Consider the following 19807-nt stretch of genomic DNA (forward strand, 5'->3'; position numbering starts at 1 on the left):
TATACTGGGTGACATATTGTTTTTGCCCTGTCTACTATTTTGAGTGGTGAAACGTTAAGGTCAAGGTCATCCTTCAAGGTCAAAGGTCTAATATATTGGGGGGGACATAGTGTTTCACAAACAAATCTTGTTGTTTCATTGTCTTGGATGTAGAACTATTAATTAAACTATGTGAATTGATGATTATGAAAATTAAGATTATGAACCTGTTCCCAAGGTAAACTGTATCAATCAAGGATGTATGTCAGTCTATGCTATACATTAGAACATGTGGTGACAGAGGATGATACCTGAAAATGGGTTAGCAATGTGAATACCGCACCCAAATACTGTTATAATTTGAAAGAATACAGCCAAAACAAAGAATTTAAGTACATGTTTGCTAGGCATACACAAAACCCACTATGCCTCAGCAACAGGTGCTGTGTTATGGTTACAATAACATATGGGCTGTGCTCTGTAAAAAGGGGATTTACTGCATGTGTGTAAAGTGTCCGCTTTGATATTTTTTGTTTCAAGAAAGTCTCTTCTTTGCAAAAATCAAGTTTAGGCGGAATGCACAGGCTAATCTGGAATGGCACTTTACGCACATGCATGAAACCCCCTTTTTCACAGAGCACTGTAAGCCCATATTTATTTTAAAACATGACATTGAGTATCTATAAAATTCTCCGTGTTTCAGAGGCTACAGCAGGCGTTGTCAGACCAGAGGGATGAAGATGAGAAGATCACCCAGGCTCGCATACAGGTGGAGCAGGAAAGAATGAGGGACGAGTTTGCCATACAGAAGGAGAGATGGGTGGGTATAGTAAGAATGAGGGAGGAGTTTGCCATACAGAAGGAGAGATGGGTGGGTATAGTAAGAATGAGGGACGAGTTTGCCATACAGAAGGAGAGATGGGTGGGTAAAGTAAGAATGAGGGATGAGTTTGCCATACAGAAGGAGAGATGGGTGGGTCTAGTGGAGGCTGGCTTTAAATGCACCATAATTGAGCCTGACTGTTGGAAAACAGGGCCTAATGCATGTTTGTAAACTGTCATCCCAGATTAGCCTGTGCACTCTGCAAAAGCTAATCAGGGAAGACACTTTCTGCTTTTATGAAATTACCGGTATTTGTTTGAAGGAAGTATCTTCTTATCAAAAGTGCTGTTTAGGTGAAATGTGTCTTCCATGATTAGTCTGTGTGGTCTATACAGGCCAATCTGGGATAACATTTAAGATGACAACTTTAAATTTTAATCAGATGTTTATAACAAAAACGTTGAAACAATATGCACTTCCACTTCTATTTCATCCATGTCTTTATCGAAACTTAGTTTTAAACCATACTATTTTATTGTATTCCTATCGTAATATACATTTATGCATGATAAACACACACTCCAAAATACGTTTTGAATTCGTTCTATGTTTTTAACAAATAGTTTACTGTTAAAAAACACCACGTCTGTCATGTCATTAAATTCCAGAGTTTAGATAAAACCATCGTGTTTCGTCACAAAAATGACGTCACACGATAAACTACGTAATATATTTCGTAATATAAAATATTTCTATTTTTGGTGCGCGTAATGTGACGTCATTAAATGGGTCGAAGTAGTCCGGCTAGTATTGTAATACCGAATTGGAAACAGCGAGTAGCGTAATACGGGATTTTTTACTTCAACGACTGATACAACCTGTATTTTGTAAAAACCATTAAGCAGGTATATAATAAAAGGACTTAACATGATGTCAATGAACTTTTTATTTAGTAAGAAAGGTCTTAAAGCTAATTTTATTTTCAAAAGGGACTATACATGCATCAATGTGGTTATCTCAGTGGTAAATGGTTCAATATTTGATATGTTCTGCAGGAGAAAGATGCCAATGTGGAGTTTGAGCTGGAGCTAAGGAAGGAGCTTTCGCGCCAGACTGCGGCCCACAGCGACCACCTGCAACAGGTGCTCCGTATCCAGGAGACCAAGCTTGTGAGGGAATTTGAGCGCGAGCTCCATGTGCGCATGCTCGATGAACGACAGAGGTTTGAGGGCGAGCTGTCCGGTTGGACTGCGCGGCTGAGAGGCATCGAGTCAGCCGTCTCAGGTACAGTGCGCTGAGGGTTTTTTATCATTGTGGTTGGTAAAAATCATGTTGTTTTTCTAAAAAAGAGAAATGAATGATTTTTTGCATACTTTTAATTTTAATAGTGCTTTAGTTTTGTTTTTCAATATTAAACTTGGGTTAAATAACTTCAAGCGCTCGATAGGGAGATTTTGGAGATTAGCTAAATTTTGTGTTTTATGGGAATTTTTTTTTTAAAAGAATAAAGCAGTTTTGAAAATAGGTTCCCTTTTAAGTATTTGATATCACTTTCTGTTTCATAGTTAATGACATATACTACATTGTTCCCCTTTCTATTGCAGCTCGTGCTGAGTCAGAGGCGATAGCAAAGGAGGCCCAAGATCTGTGGCTGGCCACTGTTGCTCTCAACGGATCCATCTTGTACGGCAATGAGGGCGGGAAAACATGGGAGGAGCAACTGAAACCCCTTGAAAAGGACGTTGAAACCATTTTCATGGCCGCAAAAAACAACCCCTTCGTCAACAGGGTTCTGGAGAGCATACCCCAACGAGCGCTTACTCGCGGGGTGTACACAGAGGACAACCTGCGTCAACGCTTTACAAAAGTTTACCGGGTCGCAAAACGTGTTGCACTTATCGATGAGACTGGAGGGTCTTTGATGAAATTCATGCTGTCTTATTTTCAGTCTTTTTTCGTCATACCTTCCGTGTATGCCATACATGAGTCAGACGAGGTGGATGTTTCAAAGATGGACGTTTTCCAGTTGTGTGGTCATGCCAGGTACTGGATTGAGAAGGGCGATCTGGAGCAAGCGCTGAAGTTCATGAATCAGTTGACTGGGGAATCCAGAAGAGTTGCTGCAGATTGGATAGAGGAGACAAGGTTGCTGTTGGAAACCAAGCAAGCTGCACTCGCTTTGATGGCTTTTGCCTCTTCCTCGGGGCTGGGGACAATTTTCTAGACAGTTGTTGTTGTTGTTTAATATTATATAGGTTTTTATCTATTTAATTTCATATATCAGTATAATAATTATTCAATATGAAATTTAAGCTTTTTCTTTTGTTGTCTGATATGAGCAATAAAACGTGACCTATTATGTGATTTCAGGCTGTGAATTAGGATTAAGCAAGTGGACTAAAGTGTAGTGTTAAACAAGACACATCCATTTGCAGTTAAAGGAATATTTGTTTTGTTTTCATTTATGTTTTGTGTTACTAAGTTGGCACTTCATGGAATTATTGGCCAGAGCTAAAGAGTGTCAATAAGTGACTCTTGACATTTCAGAAAAAATGGTATAACAATAAATCATAAAACTTTCATGTTTGTGTGTTGGCTGTCAAGATCAGAGTCAACACTTTGTTAGAAGTTGAAACAATTTTTGCTGTGTGAATCACAATTCAAAATAGTTCGCTGTCAAATATATTAAACAAGAAGTAACATTAAGTTATCACAAAAGTTTTGTTTAGTTTGCTTAAAATTATACAACCACATAAAAGATGGTTAATAAAAATTGAAAACGAGTTAAAAAAATATTTGTGCTATAATAACATCATTTTTAACTTCACCCTAGCAATCGGAATGATTTCTTGTTGCACGTAATAAATATGTCGAGCAAGCTCAAAATGCCATGCATTTACATTATGTTTTGGCAGAGACGTAGATAACGTCAACGTCTCTGGTTTGTTTTAATAATAATTCACTTTTATTATTAAATCTATTCGATCACACTATTGTACCAATACATACATGCGGTCTCGATGTATGGGTATATAATACTAGTATAACGGGTACATCATGAGTTTCTATGATAATGGCTATTTTGCATTACACGCCGAATGTAAAATTTGTACAAACAAGCAATATAATGGCTTACGGCCAATGTCCTGCGGAAATAAACAAATAAAAAAGATTGTATTTACCGAATTCTTAATATTTACTTGCACACATATACTATCACATTCAAATAGCAAGTGGTAGATGGAATGGTATACCAGAACAAATCTTTAAATGATAATAATAATGGCAGCAAAATTGCCTTAAAATTACCAAAGGCATACAATTTTATTTGAAATCGTGATACGTATTTGTATTAAACCAACTTTAGTACATAATGTCTGCCCTGAAATGTAAAGGAAGTTCTGCTCTGTTACCATTGTACATTTTAACATCCGGTAACATATGTCACAAGTTCATTTTACATGAACCGTTGTTAATGTCTCGAATACATTTTGAGTAAATGGTTTTATTGGAAAATTACTGTTAATTGTCACTTTAATTCGTTAATAAATTAATTGGTCTCCAATTGAGGACACATTGTGGCACACGTTGACTCGTTTAGCTTAAGTGTTTCGTGTTTGTCACGCGTATATTACGAGTTTGCAGCTAATTACGGATTTCCACATGACGTGTTAATTACGATCAACTCGTGCCTTTAATTGACACTTGTACATTTCGTATATAAGTCTCGATGAGCTACTTGTAAACAACAAAATATTATCAAATAAGAAAGAGCAATCGAGAAAATGAAATATTGCATTATAGCCCTGAACTGGTTATAATAAAATATAATTTTGAGAAATATTTTCGTTTTCTCTACATACGCGATGAAAATGGCTCCACAGAAACAAGCTGGGCAGAGTGACTCTAGCTATTTGAGAAAGGTAAGTTTAGATCGGAAATATGAATCGTGTTCTGAGAAAACTGGGCATAATGCATGTGCATAGTGTTGTCCCAGATTAGCCTGTGCAGTCCTCACAAAAATCCAATTTAAGCGGAAAGTTTCGTCCCCAATTAGCCTGTGCGGACTGCACAGGCTTATCTAGGACGACACTTTAAGCGCATACATTATGCCCAGTTTTCCCAGAACGCGACTCGTATGTATAAGCCTCGTTCTGGGAAAACCGGGCTTACACGTGTGTTAAGAGTCATCCCCGATTAGCCTATGCAGTCCGCACAGTAATTGTAAAACTCCGTCTATCAAGCATGGCACCTGTATTTTCTTAACATACACTTAATATTAGATAATATATACGATAATACAATCTACATGCCCAATGTTTGTTATTTATAAATCACTTAAAAAGTCCGTGTGTTAATCGACAGACGTAGTATTCTATAGAAGTACGAAATAGCATTGATCTTAATGCTTATTTTTAATTGTACTCTTTTAGCAAAAGTTTTTTAAATGTATCATAATTAATAAATCGTGATTACCGGTATGTCACAGCATTAAACGTCAGATCCAGATCTATTCAAGTTGACCTTGACTACACACTGACCACAAAAAAACATATTGCATTTTGATTTTTTATATTGTTTCTTTAACACTCGAGGCAGTCAATATATTATAGCTATAATAATGACGCCATGTGTTTCTCTTTTCTTAGATCCGGAAGCCGCTGGTGGAGAAGCAGCGACGGGAGCGCATGAACCACAGCATCGACCAACTGAAGCGGCTCATAGCGGACACCATTAGAGAACAGGTAACACTTTATGGTTATAAATTGTTTAGTCAAGATATAGACAGAAAGGCAAAATTTCCTTATTTGTGCGTGAAACACAATGTCGCCATTATTATCATAATCAACGTGACTTTCAATATTATTTATAAACACCTGCATCGGCAAATTTCTGCTATATTTCAAAGAATGCCTTTGAATGAAAATATACTCTGTAGACGTACATGTAACGCAGACAAGTTTTTTAGGGTGTAAAATTACAACAAGTTTGTAAAACATTACATTGGTAATATGTGAAATGAATATTAGTCTGCAACGCTAATAAATTATCGGCGGACTTTCATAATATCTTACATATATATGTAAAATAAATGAGACATATGTTTTTCATCTCCAGACGTCTCCCATGACGCGTGTAGACAAGGCAGATATTCTTGATCTCACAGTGCTCCACCTTCAGCAGCTTCAACAACGCCACCGTTCAGTTTCCATAGCATCTGAGTCAGCTGCCTACAATTCCGGGTTCCAAGCTTGTGCAAGGGAGGTAATGACGTATCTAACCTCACAGAAATCTGCAGATATAAAGACGATCAAAGCACTGAGTGATCATCTACATGCGACGCAGCCTTTTCCTCAAAAATCTGTCCAAAATCAGATGCCCGGCGGATATCATATGTCAACCCCAGTGAAAATAAATGATGTCAGCAAAACGTCGCCATATACGCTCAACAATCTGGAGTTTTCTCCCATCACACATGCATGCGTGTATCCTGAAGGATATTTCCATGGAAGGCTTTCCGCACAGAACAATTTGAGAATCTCGTATTCTAGCAATGACAGTTCATCAGACTCATGTTATTCAAGTATGACTGTCTCATCAATGGATGTCACACCAGAAGTCATTGTTTCTATTAGACATGGCGACGAAATTGGTCACGTGGTTAAGGAAAACTTATGGAGACCGTTTTAATTTGACAAGCATCTGTATATAGACTGTTATATGTTATGTTTGTTAAGTTTTCTTATTTATTTACTACTATGAATAAATAAATAGCCATGTGCCTACGTTTTTTATTACACTTGACAGTAACTATTCAACTTCAAATGCACCGGTAAATTGGACAGTGTCTGATATTACAAGTCATTCTCGTTTTGCCGCCAGTAGATTTGCTAATATAGTGGTATTAACTCATTTTTATACTACGAAATGGAGACCGTTAATCCAAAACCAAAATCTGGTTCTTAAGATGCTCTTACCCATTTTAACATTCATTGAATCCAAAACGGTATGGTCGAATGTAAGTAGTGTACCGGACGGGTCTGACATTCTAAATAATGTGGAAAATGTGTGTCTTGTTGCTAGCACATTAGAATAGATCAGACGGCGGAAATCAAACATTTTTTTTGCGAATCAAAACATTATTTCCATTAACTCATTGACACAGACACATCCGGCTAGAGGCTAATGTCATTGTACATATATCTTTTTCAACGACACGATTTATAGCAGGCGAATTTCACATAATGAGATTAAAGACCGTAGATTAAAAGCACAGGGTCGTGTTTTATTTCAACTTAATAACTCGCAATCCGTTTCTCAATCAAATGCTAAAAGCTTGCTTAATTGGTTCTGGTAATGACAATTTTGTGATAAACCAGTCTTTTAAAATATAAATATTTCATTGTGTACGTGTATACGGGACCAGAATATTGTTTGTTGCGAAGATCTTGCAATCTTTGGAGCGATTACTTTACATGAATATAGACAAATAATATGTAGCACGTCATGGTTGAGTAAGATATAGGAAAACATTCAAGTTTGTCTGTGTGTCAAACATAAATGAAGTTGAAAACAGTACTCTGGTTTTGCCTTTGGTGTTTGTATTGCTCAGTATGCACAACTTTCATGTGCATTCAATCATAAAGCTAATACACACGTACATTTGTACCTATTATTTGTTTCCCATTTGTTTATTGATAGATAAGTATTTATGAAACATTGACGGGCTTAACCAGGAATACCGTGTTTACGATGCGTCGTGTTTTTCTTGTCGTTTACGTATTTTTATTTAAAATATCGGGGTACACAAGAATTTAAACTTTAAGTATGAAGCACTGCTTTTGTTGGCGTGATCAAGAAGAATTGATTATTGGCAGATAATTAGTTGTCTAAACATGATCTAACAAGAAAGTAATGCATTGATGCTGCCAAACAGCGAATTTTAAGCACATTTGGGTCATAAACATATTCGTGTATTTGTTTATTTACTTTATTAGTTAAATTCCAAAATTCAAAATGGAGTGAAAACAGTCAATTTTGGACACTAAAACTTATTAAACGCGTAGATCTATAGCTATTAGCAACCGGAAAGTATTCTGATTTTAACATTTTCTGGAGTTCTTTTACAGTAACAACACAATTCTAACTTCTCTAGCTTCAAATTTATATTCAATATAATGTTATTTCTGGCAGAACAACTTAAGTGTCACATGGGGGTATAACTGAATATTTACAGGGCATTGTCGTGCAACAAATGTTGACTGATTATGTGTAAGTGCGTCTTACTTATTTTAGGTATCCGCCAATGGGCATGCGATCTCAAATTCAAAAAAGTGTCCTAAAAGTGTTTATTTATCATTTACGTACACATCAAGAGCCATTACGCAAAACATGATATTTTGCAAAGCAATTCTATTTGATATTATCCGTATAATGTTCTTGCTTACTTGCTTAAATATATTTGCCTTTCATAATATGTGCCAAATGCTCAGTAATTGATACGACCTTTAGTTAAAGAACCGTCAAAGAATAATGTACACCTTTGTTGAGTGTAAATACAACATAAGCGAACGTTAAGATTATTATTTTGGCAGGCAATATTTCTTTCTGAGTGCTTTTTTTGCTTGGAATACATCTGTATGCGTAAGCAGGGTGCTGGCATTTAAAAGCTATACTCATGTGGCTTAAAGTATTGCTAAGACATTTAAGATTGACCCTTATTTCCATAGGAAATGCATAACAGGCTACATAATGTATTTGTTGTATACGTAATAGGTATTAATACATATGGTGCCAAGAGAACGATATCCGTAACCGATTTTTACATTAAGTCCGGCTAGTATGGTAATACGGAATTGGAAACAGCGAGTAGCGTAATACGGGACCCTTTATTTTAACGATTGATACAACCTGTATTTTGTAAAAACCATTAAGCAGGTATATAATAAAAGGACTTAACATGATGTCTATGAACTTTTTATTTAGTAAGAAAGGTCTTCAAGCTAATTTTATTTTCAAAAGGGACTATACATGCATCAATGTGGTTATCTCAGTGGTAAATGTTTCAATATTTGATATGTTCTGCAGGAAAAAGATGCCAATGTGGAGTTTGAGCTGGAGCTAAGGAAGGAGCTTTCGCGCCAGACTGCGGCCCACAGCGACCACCTGCAACAGGTGCTCCGTATCCAGGAGACCAAGCTTGTGAGGGAGTTTGAGCGCGAGCTCCATGTGCGCATGCTCGATGAACGACAGAGGTTTGAGGGCGAGCTGTCTGGATGGACCGCGCGGCTGAGAGGCATCGAGTCAGCAGTCTTAGGTACTGTGCGCTGAGGGTTTTGTTAATCATTTTGGTTGGTGAATATCATGTTGTTGTTATTTTTGAATAGAGAAATTAGTGTTTTTTGCATACTCATAATTTAAATTGTGATTAAGTGTTTTAAATATTAATCTTAGATTAAACTTAAAGAGCTGGATGTGGAGATTTTGGAGAATGCTTAATTTTTGTGTTTTATATAAACCAAAAAAAATAAATTAAATTTTAGGCTGCCATTTTGTAAAATACTTACTTGTTGACATTTGGGAATGGGCCAAAGGTTGGCCCAAAATCTGGACATTAGAAAAAAATAAGTGGGGGCAATTTTTCTGTTTTATACTATGCCCATTATTTGAGATGGAATTTATCACCACCTTGTATTGTAGTACAAGGTTTTTATCCCCCACCAAAGGGCGTTGTGTGTCAGTCTGTCAGTGCATCAGTCTGTCACCAAACTTTTCAGGGCTATATTTCAGAAACTATGTAATATATTAACATGAAACTTCATAGGTGTATAGATATCAATGAGGAGAATTACCATGCACAAGAACTATAACCCTACACTATCTTAAATAAGAGTTATTGCCCTCAGGGCTATATCTCAGATACGCCACAAGATTTTAACATGAAGCATCATGTGTGTAATAGATATCAATAAGGAGAACTGCAATGCATAAAAACAATTACTCTACATTTTTGTATTACATGTATTATAGGATTATACCATCTTATCAAGGGATTTGTACCCAACCATAAATAAAAATAATTTGGCAGTGGATATTATTTCAAGGTATTTGCTTGTTGCTTCAGTTTTTAGAGGTTTTGTTGCTAGCTTGTACCATTCATTTGCTTGCTTTTATCTCAAACATCAAAGGAAAGAAATTGCAACTAAGTTATTACAAGGCATACCTGGGTTTTCGCCCGTTACGTGTCGCATACGAAATGGCAAACCTAAGTTTGTGAGAATCTTTAAAGAACCTTAAGTTGTTTTCCAACACAAATACATGCTCTTGGTATAAACATTTCCTGAACTTATAACACATGAAAAGTCTGGTTACATTTAAGCTTTAGTTTGTATGGCCTAATTGATTTTAATGGTAGCGAATGGCACTTACCTATTTTTATGTAAAAAAAAGATTTTTGTTATAAAGCCTGATAAAAAAATGTTATCATTAAAGAATAAAGCAGTTTTGAAATAGGTTTTATTTTAAGTATTTGACATCGCTTTTTGTTTCATAGTTAATGACATATACTATATTGTTAATGACATATACTATATTGTTTATGACATATACTATATTGTTAATGACATAAACTATATTGTTAATGACATATACTATATTGTTAATGACATATACTATATTGTTAATGACATATACTATATTGTTCATGACATATACTATATTGTTGATGACATATACAATATTGTTAATTACATATACTATATTGTTCCCCTTTCTTTTGCAGCTCGTGCTCAGTCAGAGGCAATAGCAAAGGAGGCCCAAGATCTGTGGCTGGCCACCGTGGCCCTCAATGGATCCATCTTGTACGGCAATGAGGGCGGGAAAACCTTGGAGGAACAACTGAAACCCCTCGAGAAAGATGTTGAGACCATTTTCATGGCCGCAAAAAACAACCCCTTTGTCAACAGGGTTCTGGAGAGCATACCACAGCAAGCGCTAACTCGCGGGGTGTACACGGAGGACAACCTGCGTCAACGCTATACGAAAATTTACCGGGTCGCAAAACGTGTTACACTTATCGATGAGACTGGAGGGTCTTTGATGAAATTCATGCTGTCTTATTTTCAGTCTGTTTGCGTCATACCTTCCGTGTATGCCATACATGAGTCAGACGAGGTGGATGTTTCAAAGATGGACGTTTTCCAGTTGTGTGGTCATGCCAGGTACTGGATTGAGAAGGGCGATCTGGAGCAAGAGCTGAAGTTCATGAATCAGTTAACTGGGGAATCCAGACGAGTTGCTGCAGATTGGATAGAGGAGACCAGGTTGCTGTTGGAAACCAAGCAAGCTGCACTCGCTTTGATGGCTTTTGCCTCTTCCTCAGGGCTGGGGACAATTTTCTAGACAGTTGTTGTTGTTGTTCAATATTATATAGGTTTTTATCTATTTAATTTCATATATCAGTATAATAATTATTCAAAATGATATTTAAGCGTTTTCTATTGTTGTCTGATATGAGCAGTTAAAAGTGACAAATGTAATTTCAGGCTGTGAGTTTGGATTAAGCAAGTGGACTAAAGTGTAGTGTTAAACAAGACACATCCATTTGCAGTTAAATAAATATTTGTTTGTTTTCATGTATGTTTTGTGTTACTAAGATACCACTTCATGGAATTATTGGCCGGAGCTAATGGTCTAACAATAAATAATAAAACTTTCATGTTTGTGTGTTGGCTGTCAAGATCAGAGTCAACACTTTGTTAGAAGTTGAGACAATTTTTGACGATGCTGGAACAGCATCGTCCATGGTATCATAACCATCTAAAAAAAATTCACAATGGCGACCTATGTAAAAGACTGAGCAAGTCCGATCGATTTTACAGTTACTTCCCTTTTGCATTCGCCACTGCGTAGGAGATTGCTCGTCATTGATAACATTCTCCTAGCAGAGTTGTCGTTCGTGTTTCAAAATTCAACAATGGCCGCCACCATGAGAGTCTCGATTCAAAACATTCTTACTGCATAAATTGGCTTGTTTCGCTATTTAGAAGCTGTCATTTAGGATATATGAATTATTTATTCACTAAATCTTCGCTTCTGACAACAATAGTTGGAATTCGAAGGATATATACTCGATGTGAATGAAGGACTTTCTGGATCGTAACAGCTTGACACGGCAAAACTGGCATACTGGTATTTTTAGTTATCAATATAAGTCACATTGTGCTTAATAAATTGTATTCGAGCATTTTGCGACTTATTGAATGACTATGATACCCGATATCAACATTTCATCGGGGATTTGCAGATCACCAATCTGTCCTGAAATTCAACATTGATTTCAAACTCTTTACTGGTTTGTATACTCTTTCTTAGTGTTAGTACTTTTTATCATTTTAAAGTTAAATGAACTGTGTCACAATAAAAGAGACATTAAGGCGATTGTGGCCAGTTTGGATCTAGATCAGCCTGCAGTCGCTTGAAAGCTGTTTGCTTAAAAGCGTTTTTCTGACAATAACAAATAATTTAATTGGATGCTGATTTGACTGCGCTTTTCCTGTGACCTGGCTCAAATAATAGAATTGTCATTAATCAAATTATTTATTTCGAACATTAATCAATTGTTTTTCTTGTCCCTCGGGATCAATGACTCCAGCACTTTTCTGTTGAGAATTGAATACTGCTAAAGGCGATGCTAGGGGGCGTGAGAGATGTTGCACCTTCCAGTATCGCTCGATTGTTCATTGTCGGCTCGGGTACTACGTACATGTACTCCGGGTACTCTTAAGTATACTTACATGTATCCCGGGTACGGTAAATATACTAAAATGTACCCGGGAAATTTATGACCCTAAATCAGTCGTTGTCGACTATTTTTTTTGTAATAATTATATATACACAACAGGGCTTAACACTAACTTTTTTTTCAACTAGCCCGTTCGGGCTAGTAAATGCAGAACCTACTAGCCCTGACCAATCTTTCATGTGCCCTGACCCAAGTATTATAAAAACCTTTATATTTATCATTCAACTTGTATTTTCTTGTGCTTGGAGATGCGCAATTATGATTAAATCATTCTTATAAGCTTGCCTTACTAATGCTATTGAATTCAATATTCATCTATTTAAGACATCTATTTGTAATCTTCACGCCATTTCTGGAGAAATTTTCATGTTTTTTTTATTTCCTCATACTTTCTCTTACTTTCCTCCTTCCCTTTTCTTTTCGTATCCGAGGAACCCCCATCCCCACCCGTAAAGCCAAACTTAAACAACGACATGAACCTTAAAACCTTTTTTACATAGATTGCCGGGTTACCGTCTTACAAGAAATGGTAAGTAAATCTTAGCAAAATAACGTGTTACGGTAGTTGTAACAATTGTACAGGGTTAACTCTCTACTAAAAGCCGGGATCGACCATTAATATTAGTTTTGCTAATTGAATTGCGTAAAAAATATTGTCAAAACACTTCTAATCTAAATAAAGTCTCTATCTTCCTCTAAATGGATGTATTAATCGTCTAAAGGATGGAATAACTTTTCCATAATGACAACAAATTAAAATTATTTAAAATTGATAAATAACTATTAATTTTATAGTTACTTTGTGTTAATGTCGAGTTTTATACCTTCATCATTCCGGACGATCCTGGGCGATCCCGGCTTTTAGTTTCAAACATATTTTCATTGAGAAAACACGTCACTTCCAGGAAACCAATCAAAAACCGTGTCTAGCGGCATTCCGTTTAAACATAGGTACTGACGTGTTTTACCAGGAAAACCGCCGGGGATTTTCTGAATTGTCGGCCTCTTTTTGATTGCAATCAGGGGGTTCCGAATCTATTTCGAGATTAGATCCGTTTGTTGTCTCCGAACTCACTCTGGGATTTAATTGTCATCTGATCGTACTGTGTTAAGTTTTTTGCATCTTTGAAAAGCTTATTTAAAACGCAGTTTATTGATATAGAACCTATTATCCCGCCCAAAATACACACGGCCGGTCGGGCATGTTCCTGGGACATTGGCTAGCCCTGACCAAGGTACAGGCAGTGAATGTCGTTCGGACGTGCCTTAGTGTTAAGCCCTGCACATTTTTGTCAATTTTCTGTAGAATGGCCTCTATATTATCGGAACACATACTCAAAAAGCATGTTGATGCAGTGTTTTTTGAAGAGAAGTGTGTTTAAGATAATCGTTTGCGCGTTTTACGACATCGGATTTTGGGCGCGAATACAACTCGGGTACAGTCTAATATGGACCGAGTACAATTACGTTTATTTACCGTACCTGGGGTACATGTAAGTATACTTAGAGTACCCAGAGTACATGTACGTATACTTAAGAGTACCCGGGGTACATGTAAGTAGTACCAGAGCCGACAATGACCAATCGAGCTCCATTATCTGTCATGAACCGACTCAAAAAACCGAGTCGGCAATATTTGACTTAATTTTTGGTTTGGTTGCTCTCGAGGGATCGAACATTTCAGAATCTTCATAAAAGTCCTACGGGTTTGATCCCCAGAAGCGACATTGAAAACTAGCATACTTTGTTATCTAAAAGGCTGCTAAACCTGATATACAATGATAATGTGAATTTTCTCCCACATGATGTTCATCAGTCATATTATATAAAAACTTACAGCAGTAGTAAAAAACTGGACAATAATTAATGAACGCATCTTTCATTTGTCTTTGACACTTTGATTTTGACATGGCCTAGATTTAAATATGTGACTGGACTTAACCAGCACTCTTGTAACAGAGCTGAAGTTTAAATGTACCATTGAAGATCACCTAAATCCAGATTTGCTATTATAGACGTGTGGAAAGTTTTAAGGGTGTGACAAGTAAGCAAAAATTGGTCATAACCCAGAGGCCACAACTGATCTATGACTGTATTAAAACAAGAAAAATCAGTACCTGATTTAGATTTCCTTAGATAGTTCAATAAAAACTAATTTCATAAGCCTGGTAACAGTTTAACGGTAATGCTACCAATGTGTCACACCAGGGCCTTGAATTTGAAATCTAGGACATGCATGGCCATTTCTTCATGAAGTCAGGACACAAAATTGTATTTTAAGTCCTTAATTGACCTGGCTATAGTTCTCAAATTATTATAAGCTCAATCAGTATATTTATATCATTATTTATGCTTTGTGTATTGTTAACATATACACAATCATGCAGTTACATGATAGCAATAAATAATATCAAAGCTACCCATACTATAAAGGTCATTGACAAAGCCTATGGTCAAAATGTGAACACATTGAGTGTAATCGCCCTCTCGTGCCAGCAAAAACAACACGTTGACAGGTTGTCATTTTTGACAGTTCTGCTTTCACTTTCATTTTGTGATATCAAACTATTAACAATTATGTGGCTGAGAAAAATATCGCCATTGCTTTTTATGCCCCCGGTTGGCCAATATCAGTTGAACTGTCAGTCAGTCAGTCAGTGTGTCAGTCTGTCCCTCCGTCCGAAAACTTTAATGGCCATAACTTTTTTAATATTGAACATAGCAACTTGATATTTGGCATACATGTGCATCTCATGGAGCTGCACATTTTCAGTTGTGAAAGTTGAAGGTCATCCTTCAAGGTCAAATGTCAAATATAATGTCAAATGTAAAGCGTCAGTCTGTCTTTCCAAAAACTTTAACATTGGCCATAACTTTTTCAATATTTGCGTGCACGCGTATCTCATATAGCTGCACATATTGATTGGTGAAAGGTCAAGGTCATCCTTCAAGGTCAAAGTCAAAGGTCAAATTTTGCAATATTGAAGATAGCAACTCCATAATCGGCATGCATGTGTATGTCATGGAGCTGCACATTTTGAGTGGTGAAAGGTCAAGGTCATCCTTCAAGGTCAAAGGTAAAACATATGGCTTCAAAGCTGCGCAGCATGGGGCATTGTGTTTCACAAACATAGCTCTTGTTTAATATATTTTCTGCACATTTCTTAAAAAAACTTACATCAATACACGATTTTCTTCGTTAATTCAATCATTCTTGACAGACTTGTGTACATATTTCGCTTATGCCTCGGTCACACTGTCACGAATCAGAGCTACGAACGAGCTACGAATACTTTTTGGCACAGTTCGTAGCTATCCTTACTGGACCGTGGATCTCCGTACTTGATCCGCGATCAGTCGTAGTAGTATTTGGATGTCCGTAGAGACTCTTGCTACGAATTTATCGACCGTAGCGTATCCGTAACAGTCTGTACTAAACCGTACTGATCCGTACTTTTTCGTAACGACACCGTAGTCGTCCGTACCTTTTCGTAGGCAAAAAGGACTTCTACGGATTGATACGAAGAACTACGGAGCGGTACGGTTACGCTACCTATAAGCTACGATTATTCCACGGATATACTACGGAAAGCCACGGTTCTAGTACCTTGTACTACGGATAGGCAGGAATGTGCACGATATTGTACGATGTACTACATTTCAGCACGAAACAGTACGGACATGTACGGTCCACTACAATAAATTTCTACTGAAATACATCATTAAGGTAGCGCACCTCTAATGATTTCCCGCGATTTCTTCGAAGGTTGAAGAGCCTACTATTAGGTGCCGTAGCCTAGTGGTTAAGGCGATAGACTAGAAATCTTTTGGGATATTCCCGCGCAGGTTCGAATCCTGCCGACGACGTATACTTTTTTGCGACGCGTTTTATTTATTTTCTAACGTAATTTGATTTAATATGGCATATAAGCTATATTTATTGTTAAATATGTTGCAATTGTTATGCACATTCTTCAATTATTAAAATTAAAACAACGTTATGGCGAAACTGGGTGATTAACTGTTGAAAATACGAACCATGCATGTTGCATTTTTATTTTTATTTCAAAAAGTAAACGGTAAATCTGTCTATTTCTTGGTATTTTTGCTGTATATAGTGTTTCTATAAAAACTAAGTTTAAAATATGACTTAAATGATACTATTTTGAATTTTATGACACTTTGTTTTTAACCGACCCAATTTTTACTTGGCTGAAATCACTTACATTTCATGGCGCTCTTCCATAGATAAAAATTTGTAAAAAATAAAAGGTCTGTAAAAGAATACTTATTTCATCTTGTTTAAACTTTAAACACCTTTACAGCATCTGTACACACCAACTGCATGCCCATATTTGGAAATTTGAATGAATTATGGAACTTTTATATACCCCAGGGGTGAAAATAAACTGGACAAAAGCCGAGCGTGGGGGTGGTTTTGAAAAAATCGGTATATTTTTTTTTAAAAGCATGGAAAGCCTACCTACAAATTTGCATGTAGTTCAGTAAAATGATGCTGATTAAGAAAATAATTAATTAGATTATATTTGGATATGTGCCCATTAGAGGTGCGCTACCTTAAAATTAAAGCAACCGTACTTGTATTTGTTGAGTTCACAATCATGAACCGCCAGCAAATTGCGTTTGCGATAAAAAAAAAGTACACTTGGATATTGATATGGAACAAAATGCAGATGCCGTAGTCGAGCTGCTTGTCGATATGCACAGAGGTAATAATGAATCACTATCGTATAACTAGTATCGCTTTGTGCTAAAGGTTATGTATTTTGAAAATATTAGAATTTGAACTTACTAGTATTTATTTGGCAGGTTAGTGTCTGCCTCATATGCCTTTTGAATCTTGCTCTTACTTTTACGTGATTTAATAATTGTTAAATTAATAGCCGACATAATAAAATACAAAATAAATCATACTTTCCTAAGCATAATCTTTATCTGTACATCAATAATTACATACTTTATCAGGTCAGAGAAGAAAAAGGAGGTGGTGGATAAGAGACAGACTTTTAAGACGACCCGCTCTCGGCCAATACGATACTTTGATGGCCGAACTGATGGCTGAAGATCCGGCGGCTTTTAGAAACTTCACCAGAATCTGGCCTGATATGTTCCCTGAGCTATTACAGGTCGTTGGTCCCATGATCACGGAGAACCACACCTGGTTCAGACAGTCCATCAATCCAGATTTGAAGTTTGTAATAACCTTAAGGTTCTTGGCCACAGGGAACAGTTACCGTACATTGATGTATGGGTTTCGTGTTGTGAGGCCATAGTTTCAGCATATGCTGGGGATGTTATCCAGACTCCTACTAAGCCTGAGGAGTGAGAGGCCATAGCCGATCGGTTCGAGGCTAAAAGGCAATTTCCAGACGCCATTGGAGCTCTAGATGGAAATCATGTAGCCATACGATGTCCCAAGAACGGTGGCTCATTATACCATAACTATGAAGGTTACCATTCTGTTGTGCTGATGGCCCTGGTGGACGCCGATTACCAATTCATATGGGTGAATATTGGTTTGCAAGGAGACTGTTCCGACGCACAAATCTGGAATCAAAGCGACCTCAAGTTGGCAATCGAAAGGGGGTTGATTGGCATGCCAGAAGCTACTCCTCTTCCAGGTGATGACAGACCAATAGGATACTATATCATCGCAGATGATGCATTTGCAATGAGGACATTGCTCATGAAGCCATTCTCACGACGAGGCATTGAGAAGGTCGAGCGAATTTTTAACTATCGCCTGTCTAGAGCAAAGAGAGTTGTTGCGAATACTTTTGGTATTATCGCTCAGCGATTCCGATGCTTAAAGGGATCTTTTCACGCTTTGGTAAATTGACAAAATTGAAAAAAATTGTTTCAGATTCGTAAGTTTTCGTTTCAGTTATGATATTTGTGAGGAAACAGTAATACTGAACATTAACCATGCTCTAATATAGCCATTATATGCATCTTTTGACGATTTTAAAACCTAAAAATTATAAAGCGTTGCAACGCGAAACGATTGAATAATTTGGAGAGTTCTGTTTTTGTCGTTAAATTTTGTGAAACTACGAAGATTGCTTATATAAGGTATAAAATACGTCAAGAATGAGTACTCGGCGGAATAGCTCAGTAGGCTAAAGCGTTTTTACTTCAGGACTCTGGCAGGACTCCAGGGGTCAATGGTTCGAAACCTGCTCCGGGCAATGTTCTTTTCCTTTTTTTATTTTTTGTCTTGATTTTTTACTGGAGCTTTTACGATCCAATGTTTACATTTATCAATATAAAGCATTTAATGAATAAGTTTAAAAAATGCCAAAATCTGTGAAAAGGCCCCTTTAATGTCAATTCTGCCACAAAGACCAGTCACGGTTGCATCGATAGTTATCGCATGCGTTTGCCTTCACAATATAATGAGGGTAAGATATCCTGGTGATTAGAACATTCGAGTCGACCAAGAAGACGATGCCCACGAATCTGTTACGCGCTGTTGTTGCTGCCGCTTGCATAATCTCTTTTTGGGAGGTATTTTGTGTATGACAATACAAGAGATTGTGGGCGCAATGTTCAATCGTAATTCGTTCCTACCTGTCCGTACCAGTCCGTCGCAATCCCCACTGTTTCGTAGCGGACCGTTCTAGTTCGTACTTACCCGTACTAGACCGTAGCGGATCCATAGTTAGATCGTACTGATTCGTGTAGCATCGTACTTAATCGTACCAGACCGTAGCGGATTCATAGTTTAATTGTACCGATTCGTGGCGCTCCGTACTAAATCGAATCGATCAGTAGCAGTCCGAACCTTTCCTTGTTCGTTTTCCAACATTTTGATGGTAATTTCGTCGAAATCCGTACTCACATCGTTGTGCTCCGTACTGAAATCGTAGCGTCCTACGAATTTTGACAATTTCGTAGTCATTCGTAGCCGATTGAATCGTAGCTTATTCGTAGCTCTGATTCGTGACAGTGTGACCGAGGCATTACATTTTGACGCGCGTAGGTAGGACCGTATTACCGCTTCCGAAATGTGTATTCATACTATTGCCTTCGAGGAACTTATCTGATGTTTGACGGAAAGGACCGAAAATGTGCGAGTGTGGGTCAAGTTCTCCACAAGTACCACTTTTCCGTTCCCCAAATTTTTTTCCGTACCTAAAATTTTTCGTACCCAATTTTTCGTCACACCAGTACTGTCAGTA

General features: G+C 37.2%; 2 protein-coding genes across 3 annotated transcripts in view; both read left to right on the plus strand.

Moving 5' to 3' along the window:
- The window catches only part of LOC127841539 (MICOS complex subunit MIC60-1-like), a 27397-nt gene extending 24015 nt beyond the window's left edge, over positions 1–3382 (plus strand). Inside the window, exons 11-13 of one of the 2 annotated variants that reach the window (XM_052370428.1) lie at positions 683–850; positions 1858–2086; positions 2407–3382. In XM_052370428.1, the coding sequence (XP_052226388.1) occupies positions 683–850; positions 1858–2086; positions 2407–3026 (1017 nt within the window). In that variant the 3' untranslated portion in view covers positions 3027–3382. The remainder of the gene's footprint in view (positions 1–682; positions 851–1857; positions 2087–2406) is intronic. The other variant, XM_052370429.1, reaches the window with a different exon arrangement.
- Positions 869–11517, plus strand: LOC127841540 (MICOS complex subunit Mic60-like). Its single transcript, XM_052370430.1, has 3 exons — positions 869–901; positions 8891–9119; positions 10584–11517. Exons 2-3 carry the CDS (start codon positions 9038–9040, stop codon positions 11201–11203), a joined length of 702 nt encoding a protein of 233 aa, XP_052226390.1. The 5' UTR covers positions 869–901; positions 8891–9037; the 3' UTR covers positions 11204–11517.
- The last annotated feature ends 8290 nt before the right edge of the window (positions 11518–19807 follow it).

Source organism: Dreissena polymorpha, chromosome 8, assembly GCF_020536995.1.
Source record: "Dreissena polymorpha isolate Duluth1 chromosome 8, UMN_Dpol_1.0, whole genome shotgun sequence".
Lineage (NCBI taxonomy): Eukaryota > Metazoa > Mollusca > Bivalvia > Myida > Dreissenidae > Dreissena > Dreissena polymorpha.